Source organism: Pristis pectinata, chromosome 5 (assembly GCF_009764475.1).
Source record: "Pristis pectinata isolate sPriPec2 chromosome 5, sPriPec2.1.pri, whole genome shotgun sequence".
Lineage (NCBI taxonomy): Eukaryota > Metazoa > Chordata > Chondrichthyes > Rhinopristiformes > Pristidae > Pristis > Pristis pectinata.
In genome coordinates, this window is record NC_067409.1 from 35037109 (window position 1) to 35050654 (window position 13546).

The 13546-nt window shown below is 46.7% G+C and overlaps 1 protein-coding gene across 1 annotated transcript in view; it reads left to right on the top strand.

Moving 5' to 3' along the window:
• Positions 1-939: 939 nt before the first annotated feature.
• LOC127570529 (alpha-2,8-sialyltransferase 8F-like) overlaps positions 940-13546 on the top strand; it is a 75784-nt gene continuing 63177 nt past the window's right edge. The window contains exons 1-2 of the mRNA XM_052016182.1: positions 940-1041; positions 6935-7024. Of these exons, the coding sequence (XP_051872142.1) occupies positions 944-1041; positions 6935-7024 (188 nt within the window). The 5' untranslated portion in view covers positions 940-943. The remainder of the gene's footprint in view (positions 1042-6934; positions 7025-13546) is intronic.

Genomic DNA, 13546 nt, shown 5'->3' on the forward strand with positions numbered 1-13546 from the left:
AGTAAAAGAATTGAAGAATAAGTAAAAAAGAGTAAAAGAATTGAACTAGAAGTGACGAGCTTGTGTATGTAGAGCAAATTATGTGGGTGAATGCTCGCAGGGAAAACACAAGGTATTTCAGAGTTGGTTACATTGTTGAAGATATTGGCTGGTGAGTAAAGAAAGGAGAGGAGACAATATGAAGAAGTTCGTTGGTGGGATATAGTATGGTTATCATCAGCAAGGGTGGAAACAGGTGCCACAGGAAGCTGAAATCCAGGTGCTTGTTAAGAATCAGAGTTTAGGGGAAGCACTTCTTTCAATTTAAAAAATATCTCCTTTTCTGTCTTTCACAATTCTGACAAAGGATCTTCATCCTGATAAGTCAACTCTGTTTCTCTCTCCACAGATACTGCCTGATCTGCTGAGTGCTTCCGGTACCTTCCTTTTTAATTTCAGTTTTCCAGCATCTGCTGCTTTTTCATTTTCACTGAATCGATAAAGTTTGAGGAGACACCTATATAAGTTTTTTTTGGTGTCATTCCAAGTAGAGTACAGAATGAGCTGCACGGCATGTAAATATCCTCCTGGGTACAAATGATTAACTGAAACAAAACAAAACTTTAGTGTAAAAGACTGCTGAAACAGACTGAATCTGCCTGCAGGACAGTTTGCAATGCACAAGAGAAGAGCTTATCAATAGAGCTGAGCCCATGCATTTATTGAAAATCAAAACCTTACAGTGGAGAAGCAGATCGCATGGCTGTTCACAGGCCCACAGCAGTGGACAATCAGCATAAAGTGCAGGAAGAACGTATTTCATAATTCTGCCATAATTTGTTCATTGCTAAGACACGTGGAAGTGGGTGGAACCACTGGGCGAATCTGTCTCTATTATGATAGAGTAAAGTCCAAAACATCAGAATTAAGATTTAGTGTTTCTCCGGTCTTTGCAAGACCAACCATGGAACCGAAGGCATTGTATTTCCTTCTTTTACTGGTTTCTTTATTTTGCTTCTGCTGTGTCTCCTGGATGGGAAGAAAACAGACAAATTATTTCAGGTACTGAATACATGCTTTGCGAAGAATTTAAAATATTTTCCAGATATTAAAGTTATCTCACAGGAAAAGTTATTTGGCCTGGCCACTCTACGTCGGTATTTAACTTTCCTGTGAACAAGTTGTTTGGATGACCTTTATTCTGTTTGTTTTTTTTCTTTATTTGTTTTTTTTCTTTAACTTTTTTATGCACCTTTTCTAAAACGTCAATATATTTTGTGAAGCACTTGGTGCTATGGCCAGTTATCCTGCTGTCAGAAATGTTTACCTGGACTGCAGCCCATGGGTTTCTCACGAGTTCTACAAATTCACCTAAGAAGAACATCAATACATTTTTAAATGTTCAGGAAATCAGCGGGTGTAGAATGAATACAGAAGAGTGATGTCTTGGTTAAATGATCAACCGGCAGAACAGGCACATCGGGTTCAGATGAGCCTCTGTTTCTCGTGTTAAGTTGTAGCATTGAACGTAAAATCACACACTCACTTTTGCTGCAGCCCTTTGACGGAAAGAGACTTAAAGTATATTTGCATTACTGGACATGGTTTATACGCAGGCATGCAGATATGTTATTGTAGCGGCTAGCTACACTACTATAGAATAAAGACATGGAGTATGTTGCTTGGAGTCAGAAGTCAATTGCCCGACAGGGGCGCGGTGCGCCTTTTAATACCAAAACTCTTCCCGCACTTCAGTTCCCGCGCTGACGTCACATGCGGGTCACCTGACCTTCCCGCGTGCGGGCTTTCCTAGCCCAACGATGGAGAAGAAGGAGGGCCCCGCGCCATCTTGGGTCGGGGCCTCTGACGAAGCTCACGATCTCGGGAGCCAGTTCGATACAAGTAAGGTGAGTCGCCACATAACCCCCTCCCAGAATTGGCGATACCGTTGCAAAAGTCAGAATTAAATAAACTATGACTTGGGTGGCCTGCCCCTGCGTCGCGCTCGCTGAAGATTACCGGTTGGTCCAGGTCTGAATGAGCCGGCTTCAGCTGGTCAATTGTAAAGACCTCCTCGTGCCCCCCCAATGTCCACCACAAACGTAGACCCATTGTTTGTGACGACCCAGAATGGCCCTTCGTATGGCCGCTGCAGCGGTGTTCGGTGCGCGCCCCTCCTGACAAAGACAAACTTACAGTCTTGGAGGGACGTCGGCATACGGGTCGGGGCCTGTCCGTGTCACGAGGTGGGTATCGGGGCCAGGTTGTCAAGCTGCTCGCGCAGCCGGTCGAGCGTTGCAGCAGGTTCTTCCTCTGGCCCCCAAGGGGCTGGTAGGAACTCGCCCGGGACAACCAAGGGCATTCCGTAGACAATCTCCGCGGATGAGGCATGCAGGTCCTCTTTTGGCGCGGTACGTATCCCCAGCAGGACCCAGGGGAGTTCGTCCACCCAGTTGGGCCCCTTAAGGCGGGCCATGAGTGCCGACTTCAGGTGTTGATGGAACCTCTCCACCTGCCCATTGGATTGCAGATGATAGGCGGTGGTGAGGCGGATCTGGGAACCCCACAAGTCGACGACAGCAGACCACAGGCCGGAGGTGAATTGAGCTCCCCTGTCTGAGGTGATATGGGCTGGGACACCGAAACGGGCCACCCAAGTTGACAAAAGGGCTCATGCACAGGACTGGGTGGAGGTGTCTGCGAGGGGAATGGCTTTGGGCCAGCAGGTAAAGCAGTCGACAACAGTGAGGAGGTAACGCCCTCCTCGGGAGACTGGGAGGGGACCAGCAAGGTCGACATGGATATGGTTGAACGTCTGGCGGGTAGGTTGAAAGTCCTGCAGAGGGGCCTTGACGTGCCGCTGTACTTTTGAGGTTTGGCAGTGTGTGCAGGACCAGGCCCATTCGGAAACCTGTTTACACAGACCATGCCAAATGAACTTGTCGGGCACCATCCGGACTACTGTCCGGATGGATGGGTGTGGCAGGCTGTGGATGGAATCAAACACCCGTCGACGCCAGGCAGCTGGGATGATGGGGCGGGATTTACCGGTGGAGATATCGCAGAGCAGGGTGCGCTCACCGGGGCCTACCAGTAGCTCTTGCAGTTGCAGGCCCGAGACTGTGGTGCAATAGCTGGGCATCTCCATGTCCATTTGTTGTGCCTCCGCCAAGGTGCAGTAATCCACCCCCGGGACAAAACTTGGATGGTGGGCCGTGAAAGTGCATTGGCGACCACATTCTTTTTCCCGGACAGATGGCAGACGTCAGTGGTGTACTCTGAGATGTACGACAAGTGCTGCTGCTGCCATGCTGACCAGGGATCTGAGACCTTGTTGAAAGCAAAGGTCAACAGCTTGTGGTCAGTGAAAACTGTAAACGGCCTGCCCTCTAACAAGTATCGGAAGTGTCTGATGGCCAGGTACAACGCCAACAGCTTGCAGTCGAAGGCGCTATATTTGAGCTCTGGTGGTCGAAGGTGTCTGCTGAAGAACGCCAGCGGTTGCCAACGCCCTTCTATGAGCTGCTCTAGAACGCCTCCGACCGCTGTGCTGGAGGTGTCGACTGTGAGGGCAGTCGGGACGTCCGTACGAGGATGCACCAACATGACCGCATCCGCCAAGGCCTGCTTGGTTTTGATGAACGCGGTGTCAGCCTCCTCTGACCAAACAATGTCCTTGCTTCCGCCCAACAGGAGAGCAAACAATAGGCGCATGATGCGGGCCGCGGATGGTAGGAAACGGTGATAAAAGTTTATCATACTGAGGAATTCCTGCAGGCCCTTGATGGAGGTGGGTCTGGCGAAGTGGCAGATGGCGTCGACCTTTGCAGGCAGGGGCGTGGCGCCGTGTTTGTCGATCCGGTGGCCCAGGAAATCGATTGTCTCAAGCCCAAACTGGCGTTTGGCTGGGTTGATGGTCAGGCCGAAATCCCTCAGGCGAGAACAGAGTTGGCGGAGGTGTGTGAGATGTTCCTGGCGGCTGCTGCTGGCAATCAAGATGTCGTCGAGGTATATGAGGACAAAGTCAAGGTCGCGCCCGAGCGCGTCCATCAGTTGTTGGAAGGACTGAGCAGCGTTCTTGAGGCCAAAGGGCATCCGGACGAATTCAAAGAGGCTGAAAGCTGTGATCAGCTCCGTCTTTGGAATGTCGTCCGGATGCATCGGGATCTGGTGATAGCCACGGACGAAGTCGACCTTGGAAAAAATGGACCACCCGTGCAGGTTGGTAGCGAAGTCCTGAATATGCGGCACGGAGTACAAGTCCGGGGTAGTTATGTCGTTCAGGCGCCAGTAATCGCTGCAAGGTTGCCAGCCTCTGGCTGCCTTGGGGACCATGTGTAGCAGAGAGGCCCATGGACTGTCCGACCTGCGGATGATCCTCAACTCCTCCATCTTCTTGAATTCCTCCTTCATGAGGCAGAGCTTGTCTGGGGGTAGCTGTCGGGCACGGGCGTGGAGGGGTGGGCCCTGGGTGGGGATGTGATGCTGGACGCCATGTTTGGGAAAAGTGGTGGAGAACTGGGGCATTAGTACAGACAGGAACTCTGCCAGGACCCTGGCGAACTCGTTGGTCGACATGGTGACAGAGTCAAGGTGTGGGGCCGGTAGCTTGGCCTCACCCAACTAGAATGTTTATAAGGTCCTGGCATGTACCAAATGCTTACTCCGCAGGTCAACCAGCAGACTGTTGGCACGAAGGAAATCTGCCCCGAGGAGTGGTTGCGCAATGGTGGCCAGGGTGAATTTCCAGGTAAAGTTGCTGGTGCTGAACTGGAGTTGCCCCCAACGGGTACCAAAGGTCCAGATGGCGCTGCCGTTGGAGGCTCTGAGGGCAGGTCCTGGTGTACGGTTGCGAGTCTCGTGGCTATTGGGAGGCATGACGCTGACCTCAGCCCCAGTATCTACCAGGAAACAATGGCCGGAACGCCTGTCCTACACATGCAAGAGGCTATCCGGGTGGCCAGCCGCCATAGCCATCAGCGGCGGCTGGCCCTGGCGTTTCCCGGAAACCTGCATGGTGGCCGACACTTACGGGCATCTGCGCCCCACCACTGGTGGTAGAAACACCATGTGTCGGTCAGTGTCTCAGACCTGGTGGTGGGTGCGGTGCGGTCGATTGCCGGGTCTGGCCTGCTGGGCCGCTGGGTATGTGGCGTGGCAACGCGCTCGACAAGCACCCCACTCTCCTTCTTCGCCCGCCAAAGGACATCAGCACAGGCAGCCACCTTCCAGGTGTTGCTGAAGTCGGCATCTGCCAGGAGCAGGTGGATGTCATCGGGTAACTGCTCTAGAAAGGCTTGCTTGAACATCAGGCAGGGTTTATGGCTGTCTGCCAGGGCCAACATCTCGTTCATGAGTGCAGAGGGGGGTCTGTCACCCAACCCATCGAGGTGGAGGAGGCGGAAGGCCCATTCGTGTTGGGAAAGGCCATAAGTCTCAAGGAGAGTCTTGAACTTATCATACTTCTCCTCCTCTGGGGGCACCTGGATGAAGTCCTCGACCTGGGCTGCAGTGTCTTGGTCGAGGGCGCTCACCACATAGTAGTGCTTGGTGTTGTCTCTGGTGATCTGGGGAAGCTGGAACTGGGCCTCAGCCTGGTCAAACCAGACACGTGGCCAGAGGGTCCAAAAGGTGGGCAGTTTAAGGGCTACTGCCTGTACCTCTTGTTGCGCAGACATCGTGGGTCCAAAAACATTTGGGCCTGTTGGGGTCACCAATGTACACTACTATAGAATAAAGACACAGAGTCTGTTGCTTGGAGTCAGAAGTTGATTGCCCAACAGGGGCGCTGTGCGCCTTTTAATATCGAGACTCTTCCCGAGCTTCAGTTCCCACGCTGACGTCACGCACGGGTCACCTGACCTTCATGTGCACGGGCTTTCCTAGCCCAACAATGGAGAAGAAGGAGGGCCCCACGCCATCTTGGGTCGGGGCCTCCGATGACGCTCACGATCTCGGGAGCAGTTTGATACCTGTAAGGTGAGTCGCCACATTATTTCCATTGTCAGCTTGTTGGTTTTTAGAACAACTGTCATTGTACGTTCATCTATGAATATTGCCAATCCTCTCATTACTATTAGAAATCCCTTAAATTATTCTGTTTTCAAATCACTCAAAATACTCCATCCATAAATGATAAATGCTGTGAATGATCATTCCTCGGAAAGTTATTCTGGGCCAAGTGCATTTTCTTGCTGACTGACTAGGACATCTCCTATGTGGCAGTTCAACTGAAAATAAAGTCCTCAGATTTCATCATGGGGAGGAGGCGGGAAGTGGGGCGGTTTATGTTTATTTTGCCGTGTAAGTTATGTATAAGTTATGTTAATTTAAGTTTATGTTAACTCGTATTTGTCATGTTTGTACTGTACTGTGCTGCTGCTGCAAAAAGCTCATTTTCATTGTATTTATACCCTGTGTACGTATGCCTATCACAATAAACTTGAACGCAAACTTATATTTAGCACGATAAAGAAATATTAGGGCAGATACACAACATTTTAGTCAAAGTCTTAGCTTTTAATGTGAATCTTAAAGAAGAAAGAGAGAACAAGAGCTGAAGACTAAGGAGGGAATTCCAGAATTTAGGGCACTGGCAGATGAAGATGTGATTACTTATTCGGGGAGAAATTAAATGTGGGATGTTTAAAAGACCTGAATTGGAGATCCCAGCTACCTTTGAGAGTTGAAGCAGTGCAGGAGACTACAGAGACATAGAGTGACCCACAAAGGGATTTTCAAGTAAGGTTGGGGACTTTATAGTTGAAGTCTTAAGCAAAAGCTAAGGTAGATTAGCAATGAGTAATGAGTGAATGGCACATGTTGCAAGGTACAATCATTGCTTTACAGTTCGGTTTAGGTGTAAAAACAATACTATTACACGAAGTGTTTTTATTTTTTAACTTCTTTTCTCATACATTTTCATGAAGCCAGACTTTAACTCTATTTATTATAGAATCAGAAAACAGGAATGGAACAATCAAAAGGAACTAAACTCACCAGAATGTGTGGAGATGGCCAAAATCCTCACACTTAAACCCAAAAGGTAACTAACCTTTCTATTCTAAGATCCATCATGTCTGATTATATGAAATAAGCTATTGTATTGAAATAAGATGAAGTAAGTCTTTCATTTTAGAGATGCTGTTCCCACCTTTAGGTGTAGGCTTTGAACCCTCCTGGGACAAAGTAGAGATGAGTTCTGGTTCACAATTCTGGGTTGCCATCCAAAGGGATACTCATACCCGTGAGTGTGGGTGCCTTCGCCTCCTCTCCCCTTCCCGTCAATGGGATCTAGGATCCCTAAACCCTCTTCTACCACATGGGAATAATCATCTAATTGGCAACTGGTCATGGAAATTACCAAGATGGAGATTCATAGAAGCAATAACGTAGCTTACAGAATGGATTAGAAACAAATATCAGGACAGGCCCAAAATAAAATTGACCAATTCCTCAATGGTACTTCATGGTAATTTTCACCTGTAAGTTTGTCTGTCTCACAGCATGCACCCATCCTATTTATACTGATGTAACAATCTCAGAGTTTAAATATATGCTGGATAAACAAAATGTTCTTCATTCATCTACAAGATTGATTTAGTATCTGTTAGCTTTGCATTTTAACTGCAAATGTAAAACTTAACAAAACCCTTCTTGCAAACAAAATGCCTTCAGAATGTTTAGTTCCACCCTTCTAATAGCTCCCATAATCTCTATTTAATAATCTCTTAACTTTTTTGTAGAGGTAGCATATTTGGAATTCCTTTCAATTCTTTCATTTGAATACTTATGGATTTATCTTCTATCTCTACCATATTTGTATAATTACTTTACAGCAGTGGATGAAGTTCCACATCTTTTCGGCCTCTTGCGATCAACAGACTGTTTCTTTCTCACGGCTGAAGTGTTACCTAAACATCTTAAGAATCTGAAGCTTCTTGCTTTAACTAGCATACCATCACCTTCCATTTTAACATCACTTTGTGGTCTGAATTCAAATTCCCACAACAGAATTTGTGTTTCGCTGTACAGTTTCTCAAGCAAAGCTTTCCATATTTACCTTATTCAACCATTCTACTGCAAGCCACTTAAATGTATTCATTGAACAATGTCCTTAACTGTAGTGTATTATGGCTTCTGTCCGAATTTGATAGCTGTGCTTTACAAAGATTTACAGAGAGCATCAAGTAAGCACAATCATTATTCATGGCAGTCTTCAAGTGAACAATAAGCAATAATACAAACTAGGTTACTAGCTACTTTCATGTAACAGAAACTATTAAGATAGTAGCAATCCAGTAGCTTTAAAACTAATCATAAGAGAAAATAGATACACACCACGTTATATCCTCTTTAAAAGTATAGAAGTGAACAATGCCTTACAAATGGATGAATGTAATTACAGAGATTAATTGTAAACTTACGTATTTTACCTGTTTTAAACATAAAGGACATTAAAAAAGTGTGATTCAAACTCTTGAGCCTGTTCCACCATTTATCAAGATCACGACTCTTCTATCTTAATCAAGTTTTCTTGCTCTCAGATTCACCCATTGAATCCCAAATGGATTACCCTTTATTTTGAAACTGTGATCCCCAGGTCTCGACCCCTCAGTTAGGGGAAAGATCCTTTTGTATCTGTCCTCTCAAATTCTCATAGGAAATTTTTATGTTCCAATGAGCTCATTTCTTATTCTTCTAAAGTCTAATGAATAACAAGCTGCTGGAGGAACTCAGCAGGTCTGGTAGCATCTGTGGAGGGAAATGGATGGTTGACATTTTGAGTTGAGACCGTTCATTTGGATTGAAAGAGTAGAGGGGGATAGCCAGTATAAAGAAGAGAGGAGGCAGGGTGTGGCAAGAACTAGCAAGCGATAGGTGGATCCAGGTAAGGAGGGGTTGATTGGCAGATGGAGTCAGGTGGGGGAGGGAACTATGGAGATAACAGTAGAGGCTGGGAGGTGATAGGTGGAGGAAACAAAGGGCTACAGATTATGGAATCTGATAAGAAAGCAAGATGAAGAGGAACCAAATGAGTGAGGTATGGTGGGCAGATGGAACCAGTGGGGGGAGGGGACCTAGTGGGAGGACTCGACCCGCACACTCTTCCCATTGGCCAGGCTTATTTCCCAGTATAAGGTCTAGTACTGCCCCTTCCCTCAAGAAACTCTCCTGGATGCTCCTAACAAATTCTGACCATCTAAGCTCCTCGCACTAAGGGAGTCCTAGTCAATATTGGGGAAGTTAAAATCACCCATGACAATACCCTGTTCTTTTTACACCTTTCCATGATCTGCCTGCGAAGCTGTTCCTCTAGATCCTCCTGACTATTGGAGGGCCTGTAGTATAATCCCATCATAGTAATATACTATTGACTTGGTGTGAATGTAGGAGTTAATAAATTGATGGATAATATAAAAAATAATGGTGTCACAGAGAGCAAAGAAGATTGTCTAAGGCTCCAGCAGTATATAGATCAACAGAAGATTTAGGCAGAGTATTGGCAGATGTAATTTAATCCTAACAGGTGCGAGGTGGTACATTTTGGGAAGTCAAATAAGGGTAGGGAGGCCATGTTACAACTTCACAAAATGTTGGTTAGGCTGCATGTGGAGTATTATGTGCAATTCTGGTCACCACACTAAAGGAATGATATGATTGTGCTGGAGACGGTGCAGAGGAAATTCATCAGGGTGACATCTGGATTGACGGGCTTTAGTTATACAAAGAGGTCAGATAGGTTGGGTTTGCTTTCCCTGGAGCAAAGGAGGTTAAAGGGATTCCTCTGGAGATTCCTTATCCACCAACATCTTCTTCAAACCCACTGATGCCCATAGCTACCTCGATTACAGCTCCTCCCACCCTATCTCTTGCAAGGATGCTATCCCTTTTTCTCAATTTCTCCGCCTCTGCCACATCTTCTCCCATGATGAGGCTTTCCACTCCAAGAACGTCTGAGGTGTCCAACTTCATTACTAACCGTGGCTCCCCCCCCCCCCCCCGCTGTGGTTGAGACAGCGCGCACCTGCATCTCTGCCATTTCCCACACTTCTGCTCTCACCCCCACCCCTCCCAGAACCAACAGGGATAGGGTCCCCCTTGTCCTCACATTTCATCCCACCAGACTATGTAGCCATCACATCATTCTCCGCACCCCCCACCCACCCAGCTCCCACCCCGGGAACTTTCCACTGACCCCGCCAAGGTGCATCACCTGCCCCTGCACCACCTCCATCACCTCCATCCAGGGACCCAACCAGTCCTTTCAGGTGAGACAGAGATTCACCTGCGCCTCCCTTAATATCGTCTACTGCATTCGCTGCTCCAAGTGTGGCCTCCTCTACATTGGCGAGACCAAATACAGACTAGGTGACCATTTTGCAGAGTACCTGAACTCCATCCGTAACTGCGATCCCTGTTGCCAGTCACTTCAACTGCCCCTCCCACTCCATCACAGATATGTCAGTCCTCGGCCTCCTCCACTGCCAGAATTCCAAGCACAAACTAGAGGAACAGCACCTCATGTTCCATCTTGGAACCTTGCAGCCTAACGGCATGAACATTGAGTTCTCCCACTTTAAGTAATCCCCCCACCACACCCTGCACCCTCCCATGACCCCCACACCCTGCACCCCTCCATGACCCCCCACCCCCACCCCCAACCATGCTTCTTCTTTTCTTCCTTCTCCTAGCCTATCTCTCTTTTTTCTGCCCCCTTTTTTCCTCCTTACCTTTGACCCATCCCCCGGTGGATCTGCACACCCCCCTCCCCCACACCTTCCCATCACTATCTCTTACCTGCATCTAACTAACACCATCTTGTGCCCACCCCGCCTCCCCTCTTTTATCCACCTATCACTGCTCTGCTTTTCCCTCCTAATATTGGGCTTCCCCTTTTCCTATCTTTAGTTCTGAAGAAGGGTCCTGACCCGAAACATTGACCACCTGCTTTTCTCCACGGATGCTGCCTGGCCTGCTGGGTTCCTCCAGCATCATCATGTTTTTCATTGTGGTTGAGGGGTGACCGGATTGAGGAATATCAGATTATTAGAATTACAGAGAGTGGTTAATATCTGGAACATGCTGCCAGAGCAGATACAATTATAGGTTTAAGGTGCTGGGGAGTAGATATAGAGGAGATGTCAGGGGTAAGTTTTTTTACTCAGAGAGTGGTGAGTGCGTGGAATGGGCTGCCGGAAATGGTGGTGGAGGCTGATACGATAGGGTCTTTCAAGAGACTGTTAGATAGGTATATGGAGCTGAGTAAAATAGAGGGCTATGGGTAAGCCTAGTAATTTCTAACGTAGGGACATGTTCGGCACAGCTTTGTGGGTCAAGAGGCCTGAATTGTGCTGTAATTGTTCTAATTAGAACATTCAAGAGGCATCTAGACAGACACTTGAATCTCCAGGACATAGAAAGCTAAGGACATAATGTGAGCAAATTGGATTACTAAAGAAAGATACAATAGCCAGCATGAAATTGGTGGGCTGAATCTGTTTCTGTGGTGTATGACTATGACTCTTGGAAGCCTGTTTGCATTCTCATCTCTACCCACATTCCCACTTCATGTCATGAAACATGGATTATAGCAGAAATCAAACCTAATATTAAAGCTAATGAAAGGGCTTATAAAGTTGCCAGAGAAAGCAGTAAACCTGGGGATTGGGAATATTTTAGAATTCAACAAAGTAAGAACAAGAAGTTCAAAGGTTGTCCCTTTCTTATCCTGCTGGCAATTAGCAGTTCGGGCTTCAGTTATCACCCCCGTGACTGCAAACCATAACTAAGCACAGCAAAACTAGAAGATCTAAGCAGAGCCTCATGTGGTTATGTTGCTGCTTCCTCCTAATCTAATTTTATTCACTGATTGTCACACTTCTGCCTGGCTGATGGCTGCTGCATTGATGTTGAGTGATAAATTTCCAGGGTTCTCAGTCTTACTCTTGACTAATTTAACACTATTCATGATAAGCTTGTGTGGCTCATTTTTCCTCCTGTTAAGTTTTCTTCAATGTTGGCCTGTTCACCTCTATACTGCTCATCGTATCAAAGGTTGAGAGAGGGACAGGTCTGGCAGCTCAATATTCCAGGTTTTCAATGTTTCAGACATGATAAAGAGGGAAGTAAAAGAGGTGGAGGAGTTACGTTACTAATTAGGAAGAATGTCACAGCTGGACTCAGAGAGGACTTACTGGGGAGCTCATCCACTGAGGCAATATGGGTAGAGCTCAAAAATAAAAAAGGTGTAATCACTCAGATGGGGTTATACTATAGGCCTCCCATTAGCCAGTGGGAGATAGAGGGACAGATTCTGGACAGATTATGGAACGGTGTAAAAACAAAAGGGTAGTGGGTCACTTTAACTTCACCAATATTGACTGGGATTAGTCCAACAGGATGATGAGGGATTTTGTAAATTAAGCCAAAAAGAGAAAGGAAGCCTAGGTAAGGTTTAGGAAGTCAGACAGAACCCTTGAGGTGACAAAGGTGATTGATGAAGGTAGGGCAATGGATGTTGTGTACATGGATTTTTAGTAAAGCATTTGACAAGGTCCTTCATGGTAGGCTGAACTTAAAGGGAACATACACAGTAAGTGGCAAGACCCTTAGGAGCATTGATGTACAGAGGGATCTTGTGGTCCAAGTCCATATTTCCCTGAAAGTGGCAACACAAGTAGATAGGGTGGTAAAGAAGGCATATGGCATGCTTGCCTTTATCAGTCAGGCCACTGAGTACAAAAGTTGGGAAGTCATGTTGCAGTTGTATAAAACTTTAGTTAGGCTGCACATGGAGTATTCATTTCTGGTCGCCCCATTACTGGAAGTATGTGGAGGTTTGGGAGAGGGTGCAGAGGAGGTTCACCAGGATGCTACCTGGATTAGACAGTATTAGCTCTTAGGAAAGTTGGACAGACTTGGATTGTTTTCTCTGGAGTGTCAGAGGCTGAGGGGAAGCCTGATGGAAGTTTATAAAATTATGAGAAGAATAAATAGGGTAGATAGACAGAATCGCTTTCCCAGGGCAGAAACGTCAAGTATTAAAAGGCATAGCTTTAAGGAGAGGGGGAAAATTTAGGGCAAGTTAATGACACAGAGAGTGATAGTTGCCTGGAATGTGCTGCCTGGGGTGATAGTGGAATCAGACATGATATTGGAGCTTAAGGGGCATTTAGACAGACAAGTGATAATGAAGGGAATGGAGCCTTATGGATCATGTAGGCAGATGGGCTTAGTTTCATTTGGCATTATAGCTGGCACACACACCATGGGCTGAAGGGCCTATTCCTGCACTGTACTGTTCTATGTTCTATGTGGTCACAACGAGCTAGCTCCAAATCAGTCCATGGAGCTCATGCTCCCTTATTTGTGAGTGCAATTTCATTACAATGTGCTGGGCAAAAGAAAATGAGGAAGCATATTATCTTGAATCAAATTAATGTTGTTTCCTTTGAGCAATGCATCATAAACACTTCAAAGTGCGTCAGCATGTTCGTTTCCACTAGGTTTAACGATATTGTGAAGGTCACTTGTGATCCATTCCTCGATAGTTAACGGAATTTGC